This window comes from Silurus aristotelis (genome assembly GCF_946808225.1).
Source record: "Silurus aristotelis genome assembly, chromosome: 12".
Taxonomy (NCBI): Eukaryota; Metazoa; Chordata; class Actinopteri; order Siluriformes; family Siluridae; genus Silurus; species Silurus aristotelis.
Window position 1 is genome coordinate 22,577,549 of NC_139585.1, and position 8,995 is coordinate 22,586,543.

The 8,995-nt window shown below is 37.4% G+C and overlaps 1 protein-coding gene across 6 annotated transcripts in view; it reads right to left on the minus strand.

The window, feature by feature from the left end:
• Window positions 1-820, minus strand: part of ank3b (ankyrin 3b) — a 167,492-nt gene extending 166,672 nt beyond the window's left edge. Inside the window, exon 1 of one of the 6 annotated variants that reach the window (XM_083556844.1) lies at window positions 455-820. In XM_083556844.1, coding sequence (XP_083412970.1) covers window positions 455-493 — 39 coding nt within the window. In that variant the 5' untranslated portion in view covers window positions 494-820. The remainder of the gene's footprint in view (window positions 1-454) is intronic. The other 5 variants (XM_083556845.1, XM_083556855.1, XM_083556826.1 and 2 more) reach the window with 5 other exon arrangements.
• Window positions 821-8,995: the final 8,175 nt, after the last annotated feature.

The window sequence follows — 8,995 nt, forward strand, 5'->3', positions numbered from 1 at the left end:
GTGTGTGTGTGTGTGTGTGTGTGTGTGTGTGTGTGTGTGTGTGTGTGTGTGTGTGTGTCCAATGTGTGTTAGAATCTAAGTAACAGAATTGTCACAGTTGTTATTGAATGCCACCTAACTGAAAGCTAAATATGCACTGGGGGAAAAAAAGGAAATGTGTTCAAAAATGAAAGCAAAAAAAAAAAAAAAAACATGCAGAAAGACTGAAATGTATTGAGAGACAATAAGAAAATATTGATCTGAGTGATATGTAATGCTTTCCAAAGTGGAATTAATAGTTGAAAAAGCTATTTGGGGAGAAAACAAACAAACAAACAAAAAATCTAGGAAACCTGATCCTTGCACACACTTACACACACTGAGAAGGATTTCTACCTGCAACCTGTGCTCAGGGGTTTTATTCTTTATACAGCACTTTATATGCAGAAGTAACCAGCAGCGCGAGCGCACTCACCTGTATGCCGTTGAGTTCACCTGCGCTGGCGGAAGCCATGTTGAACTGGAGGAGTGGAAACTGGACGCGCTCACAGATTTGGACGCTGCACACAACCGTCTCGTTAATCCATCCACTTGAATGCGGAAAGAAATTTGGAGAAGACAAGAAAATCAAGACCTGGAGGAAGATCAGCTGCAGCCTGAAGTTTGGAGAAGTTCCGGAGTGAGTAAGGGAAGATCTCAGCAGTAGTGGGCAGGTAGGCTGGAGTTTGAGCCAGTCAATGGGAAGTTGCTGACGGTGGGCGCGGCGCTGCTGCAGCTCCTGCTTCTGTTCCTGCTCGTGTTGCTCCTGCTGCTCTCAAAACAAACACTAGAGCAAATGTACACACCAACAGCGAGCTGAATCGTGTTAGATGTACACATACACACTCATGAACGTACACACAACCAGTTAACTGTACACCTGTAGCTACAGTATTATACACCTATCCTTAGAGCACCAATACAAAAAGTATTAAAACACACTTTTTCTTGCCATATTTGCTTCTTCCCCAAACTGTTACAACAAAGTTGGAAAGACGCAATTGTATAGATATTTTTATTTTCGGTTTTTTCTTCTCAACTAGGAGACCCAAACCTGTCCCAGCATGACAATAAAGATTTACACCAATCAGACATGACCACCTGTCTACTATTGTGTTGGTCCTCATTTTTGCTGGCAAAGTTCTGACCCGTCGAGCATTAACACCAACCACTTCTCCAGCAATCTGAGCTACAGGAGTTCGTCTGTTGGATCGAACCACATGGACCAGCCTTCGCTCCCTACATGCACTAATAAGTCTTGCCCACCCGGGACCCTGTCACCGGTTCACCACTGTTCTTTCCTTGGACCACTTTTGACATACCACTGCAGACCAGAAACCACAAGAGCTGCAGTTTTGGAGATGCTCTGACCCAGTCGTCTAGACATCACAATTTGGCTTTTGTCAAACGCGCTCAAATCCTTACGCTTGCCCGTTTTTTCGTGCTTCTAACACATCAAAATTGAGAACAAAATGCTCGATCGCTGTCTCGTGCCATAACCCACCCACTAAAATGTTCCATGATGAAAAGATAATCAGTGGTATTCACTTCACCGGTCATAATGTTATAACGTCATAATGCCTGGTCAGTGTAGGTTACATGGGTTGGAGTGGAAGAGATGTTTTCTGGCTGAATGAGCACAAATCTCCACAAGCCCACTCCAAAATCTAGTGAAATGTATTTCCAGAAGAGTTGGAATAGATTGGAACGCTGACTTTACCAAAGGCCTCCTCACGCTACATGAGCTTACTAACGCCCTTGTGGCTGAATATAATATTTATATAACAGCAAATTGGGACTAAATGTGGAATGGGATGTTCTAAAAGCAAATACGAATATCTTATGGTCAGGTGTCAACAAGCTTTTGTCTATTTAGTGTACTTATAGGTGATATAGATGATAGGAAACTAATGAACGCATTACTGAAGGTACATCGATAATGCCGAATGTGCACATACAGTACAGAATGTGCATCTACAGTGCTGGATGTACCCTCGCAGTACTCAATATACATCTACACTGTTTCATGTAACCTACAGAAATTAATCTAGATATTCAGTTCCCAATCAACACTTGCAGCACCAAATCTGAACCTGCAGGACTGAATGTACACATTGTGGCCGATCCCCTTACACACCCCTCACACACTCTTATACTTCCTGCTATCTGGAAAAAGGTACCGAAGCATTCGGGTCCTTACAATGTGTAACAGTTAATGGAAATGTAAAAATGAAGGAACTGGATACACACACACACACACACACACACACATACACACACACACACACACACACACACACACACACACACACACACACACACACACACAAACAAACACATAAATGAACATATAACATATAAATGCATATAACTGCCCAAGTTGTTGCTAAAACAATTCAGTGTTTACATGTATTTATTATTGTTGTGCCCAGTTGGTTTTGTGTAATTTTGTGTTTTGTGTTACATTTTGTTAATTTATGTTGTATTATGTAGCAACATGGTCCTGGAGGAACACCGTTACGTTTCGCTGTGTACTGTACTGTGCATGACTGAAAAGACAATAAAAACTTACTAGACTTGATTTGAGCCATTAGTCTTAAGTATCCATCTACAGTGCTGAACGTTTAACTGTGGCCAATTATTAGTTTGCCAATCCTTATAGATATTACCTTCACAAATACTGATCGACATGCCTTAACAAGTATAGATTTGTGAAGATTTCATATAAAAGGTGGAAAATAAAAGAGCAGTCTCTATACAGGGTTTTTGGGCACAAATATATACAACTAAAAATGTAGTATATCAAAGCATATTAAAGTAGTCAGATTTTCTTGAAGTTCTGACAATGATATCAGTGCTGCAAAAGGTTTTAACAAGACATTTAGACCTATGATGCAAATAACATTTAAATTGTAAAAAAGATTAGTGTGATATTATTGACACAAAAAACTTTCATGTGGTTGAGTTTAGTTTCAGGGATGAATTTTTCTTTATAAATGATTAGAGCAGATTATCCGTCTCTATATCAAACCTGTCCTCTACCTCTGCCTCTTACAAACCAACCACCTGCATGTCTTCCCTCACCACATCCATAAACCTCCTTCTTGGCATTCCTCTTTTCCTCCTGCCTACCGGCTCCATCCTCAGCGTTCTCCTATTGATATGATAACAGTAGAACCCCATGTCTTTGTTTTGCACATGTCCAAACCATCTCAATTATGCCTCTCTTGTCTTGTCTCCAAAAACATCCTACCTGCACAGTCCATCTTATAAACTCATGTCTAATCCTGTGCATTCTTATCACTCCTGATCTTCAACTCTATTGACTCTAAACAATACAACATAGCAGGTCTCACCACAGTCCTATAAACGTTCCCATCACAATTTACTCCTGCCACTCTTTTCCACCCACTCCATCCTGCCTGCACTCTTTTCTTCAATTCTTTAACACATGCTCCATTACTTTGCACAGTTGAACCCATGGATTTAAACTCAGCTTAGGGGACACATACTTACTTTTACTGTTTATTTTACTTAGTTACTTAGTTACTTATTATTATTATTATTATTATTATTATTATTATTATTATTATTATTATTATTATTGTTGTTGTTGTTGTTGTTGTTGTCGTTGTTGTTGTTGTTGTTGCTGTTGTTTTTATGCAGTATTCATATAAACCAATTTCTCACTGTTTCACTATTAAACAATCAACACGGAACTGTAAATAAAAATCATGAGAAAAAATCGGTCCCGTGAACACCACTAGAGAGCAGTATTGTTACATGTGACTACATATGTGACTACAATATAAAAATAAACTATATCCTGTAATGTATCTTATACCATTTTATATGAAAGGTTGAAAGTAACAGCATGGAATGAAAAAAAATGTATAATGAAATAATTACAACATCAAATATTATTTCAAGGAATAAATTAATCATGAAATATTTTCCCTGTTCAGTTTTGGAATTAATTATTTAGTTCACTTTTCATTTATTTCTTGCTGTGGCCTGGGTGAATGCCATGAAATAATAAAATCTGTCGAGATCATTTATCAAAACCAGCAAGACTAATCTCCGTGTAGCAGGTTATTCGGAGGTAGGTCAATAATGACAAATCTGTTTCTTGCCTGATTTAGACCTGGCCAAAGCTTCAGGTATGTTGTAAAAGCCACTTTGTGATTGGATGTTCTAAGTGAAGGATGTAAACTGTAGACTCACTATGAGAAAATCAGTGACTTGGAATAAAATGAATAAATAAGAACATGTAATTTAATAAAACTGTGACAGGATCTTGAATAACAACATTATCGAACGAGCGAACCGGAATGGCGGACGTCATGTTGTTCTTTTTGCATTCATTATTTATAAATAAGTTAGAACACTGAAATAAAGCACACCTTAATCAAGTCTTAAAACATTTGAATGAACCCCAGAGCCACCTGGTTCTTGCAGAACTCAAATGCTTACTATAATATGCTGTTAAACTGCCTTCATTACACCTACATTATACATTCATCAGATTGCAAAACAATAATTAGTGAGCGATGAGGATAAATCTTTTTTTTAGATACGATGCCTTCATCTTTCAAACAGGCCCACTCGATTCAGGATTACGCCACATTACCATAGACAGATTTTGCCATGGACTATTAAGTTTAAATTTTTTGCCCCATCTGTTTAGTCCTCAGAGTCGACACTTCAGAGGTTTGTGTTATTCTTGTGCTTGGGGTGGAGATGTTATCGTGCCAGTTACGTACATGATCAACATCCGTCATCGGGTCACGCCCTTAATTTAACTGTTGTATGGGCTAATTCTAGACGGTGTAGCTCTCATTTAGGATTTATAAATAAAAGCAGATTAGACTACATGGATAAACAAGCAATCTGTAATGTAACTGTGTTGTTTTCTAGGCCTTAGACTATTCACTGGCTTTGGTTATATTTATTTATGAGCTGCTGATGAATTACAATCTCCTTTCTTCTCCTCACTTATAGATGCTTTCATCAAGTATGTGACACTAGCCCACAGTATAACGAAAAGAAGCTGCTAAGCTTATTATTTCTGGGTATTGTATGGGACTTGTTCTATTGCTATAACTGTCATTGTTTGTGTTTTTTTCTGCTCGATATTTTGTTACAGTGGTTTTACTTAGATTGCATTCCGCCTCACTTGCTTTAGCTAAAATCATTCCAAATGATGACTAAAATCAGATTACAGTAAAAAAAATTTTTTGTCACATTGTGTCTGTACCATTTGAGCATTTCGTGTACACTGTGTAAAAGGTGGATAATGCAGGATGGGAGAAAGGGGCGGGTGGGGCGTGTTGTTAGCGACGTCTGCGAATGCTATGAGTCGCATAGCAAATTAGTCATGATGCATTTTTCTAAATTGCATTAACCAGAGGCCAGGCCTGTCACCCATAAAGACAGGCTCCATCTGCCTGGCCTCAGGTGATGTATGGTCAGGTAATGGTTACTACTGAGCCTTAGATACAGACAGATTTGCTTTGGTGTAAATCACTGTAGACATCTTGGTGCCAGCTTTAGATACTTGTTTCCTCCAGCAGTGTCTGTGCCGGACTTATATAACCCCTATACTATAACTATATAATAATTTAGAGTTTTCTTTTAGTTGTATATTTATAAGAACAATAATTTCAGTGTTTATGGGTAATAATAGTGTGTATTAGTTTTACTTTGCACTGAACATCCAATTGTAATTATGCCATAAGGCATGAGTGTGATTAGCACACTCATCTGCTAGGGCTGTCAGCACATCAAGAGCTTTAGAAGCTTAGCAGGATTCCTAGCATCCCCAGTCCTAGTTAACTTGAATGACTTCTGGATCAAGACTTGGAGAATGACCTGTTTGTCATGTAGCACACTAGTGCAGCTAAAGGTTTACTCATTCATGTATTCAATGTCAGGAATGTCTTTATCCTGATCAGTGTTGCTATGAAAATTGAGCCTATCCCAGGAACGTTGGGCATGACGCCACACTCGTTAACACCTGGAGGCAATTGAGTATCACAAATCCATCTTCCTGGAACAAACCTACACAAATACAGGGGGAACATGTAAAACAAAAAAGGCTTGCGTTTCCCAGGTCTTGCTTTACACCTGAGGAGAAACTTTTTATACTTCCCTTTACTCAAAGACCTTTCTTCCAGATTTGAACAGGATAGAATTACAATTTAAATAACTTATTACAGCAAAAAAAAAAAAAAACTAAACAAGCAAGGATAACATCCTGATAGTGATCTACTGCAACATTGTATACACACTTTCACTTTCCACATTTTCACTTCCAGGCTTCATATAAAGGATGATGGACAGAGAGATCAACCTCAACAGGTCAAGTGGCTCAATAATCCTGTTTAGAGAACACGGCCAATCGACACAACTCGGGTTTGGCCTGAGAAAATCAAAGAGCTTGGAGTGATGTTATAAATACAACCGTACTACGCATTTCATTTATGATTCATCGAACTCCCGCATGGCTTCCGGGTATTAGAAGGACTTTGAAGTGGTTTGCTGGTGGCTTCCAGCTGCACAGACTCAACTTCTTTCATACTCTCAGGCACACTGTTAATAACATTGAAAATCCAAGTTCTCTGGAAACAGATGTACTGCTTAGTGTAAGTGCTTGGGTCTAAATTCATGTTACGAAATGGTATTGATGGGAGGCTTCAGGACTCAGCTCTTTATTCAGCTTTCCCTTTACGTTTGTACTCTGTACATTATTTTCATAAAGATGAATGTATATCTTACTGTTTAAAAACTCATCTTAGCAACAACCTACTTTACAAAAGCATTTCTGCTACATTAAAGGGGCTCTGAAGGGGTCATGAAGTCACATGTCAAGTAGCTTATCTAATTTGAGGCTGCCTTTATAACTGTTCTAGCTTTACTGTTAATCCACATAATAAATCTGAGTCACCTTCCTTTACCTAGCTGGCAAACAATGTGCTGTTTGTACAGGAGTTGCTAGCAATTTAGCAATCGCAAAACCAAAACGGAGTGGCCTTTATACAGTGAACTGCAATAATAATCTAATTAAATACAAGATCAGACATGCCACCTAACTTTCCCAAACCTGATAAATAAAAACATTTTATTTTTTTTTATTTTTTTATATATTTACAAAAAAAGCCTGCATTGTCCACAAGGGTAAATAAAGATTGTCCTCTAGGCCATTTTAGTGATGTATTTAAGCAGTGTATGAATTATTGTTCAATATTCCATTAATTTTCAGATTATATCATGTTAAGATTAATAGCTTGTAAAAAATGCACATGGGGAAATAAAATACAAAACCCAAATAAAAAATGCATGTGGAACATAAAAGTTTCTTAAACTTTTAAATACAAACTATATTTACAAACTATATTCCGCACAAATGCTATCATAGTTGTACCTTTCCAGTCACTATGGTGGTACCTGGAAAGGTGTGTCTAGAGCACTATTTAACCTAAAAGCCAGGTAAATGTACTAGTGTAGATCTTAAAATCCAGCTATGCACCTAGAAAGTATGCTACAGTCAAATGACCATGTACAGTACAAGCTGCATACTGAAGATTTAAAAAGAATGTGCATAAACAGGTTGAATTTAGTCCTTTATTTCTGAAAGCATTCAAGTCTGTTGTTTAAGCTGATATATGAACACGATACAGCGGATGTGGCAGGTAATTCTATGATTTTGAACACGTTTTAAAATTTGCAAGGTCTGAATTGAGCCTTGAAAATCAGAACACACTAAGATATATATTCTGTGTGTTATTTCCACACAAATGTATTTGTTATTGTCAGTCACACTCAGTTCAATTAGCAAAACTATATGAATGTGAAACTTTAATGTTTAGGTATATATATATTATACAGGTGCATCTAAGTACAGAATATTGGCTGCCGCTCATTTATTTGTTAAGGTTTGTAAATGATAATCCTGAGCCTTTGTGTTCTTTTTACATTTTTTAGCAGAAAGAAAAAAAACATTTTTTATTTTACCCAAGCAAATCAGAGGGCTTTTAGTGGATCACTTCAAAATCACTTTGTCTATATATAATAAAACATGAGACATGCCACACTTTTTTTTAAAGGAAAATCAGAAAAAAGAAATGAAAACATGAATCAGAACACTTATTCTGACACTAGTCAAAATGTTAATTTAATGGACACAAATAAACACATTTCATGGACGTGTACTCAGAGCTAATACTGTGTATATTATAGTTACAGAAAGTTAGCTTCAAATGTAATTGTGCTCTTGTGTATTTATGTGGGCTAAGCTGGTTATGAGCTAGAACAGTGAGGTAGAACATTACAGGACATGGTACAAAGACAACAGAAGAAATAAACTGCAATCAACATTTCCTGGCAACAGAACAGTATCAGCCAAACCCCTCTCATTTAAAACAAATTGCCCATACTCTAATTCAGCCTCCTGTAAATCAGTTATTTGAGAGTATTTCCTTTTCTGCTTTCTTCTTTATTGTGCTCTCATATGTATTCTGTTACAGAGAGCCTGAGAACCAAGTTGAACTCATTTCACAGTGGAGAAAGATTAGTAAAAGATCTCATTAGTGAGGTTTTTACTGTGAAAAAGCACAAATTCATATAGCCACAGTTCAAAATATAGCCTTTCTTTTTAAGAGGTTATTCGGTAAAGGTAAAGCTGGTGCACATCTGAAAATGGACAGTTTAAAAAACATTTAGAACCTGCATGTTTGATGGTCAGATGGCCACACACTTTTGACCATATAATGTAAATGCTTGAATGAGTCATATTTATGCTCCGTGGATTTATTTTCTTATCGGCCACATTTCTGTGCATGTTTGCTCGGTTTCTTTGCGGGCTTCATCTGGGTCCTATGATTTCCTCCAACCTGGCAAAAAAATATTTGAGTATGTACGCTGACTGCAGGTGTGTCAAGTCAAGTCAAGTCAAGTTTATTTGTATAGCGCTTTTCAC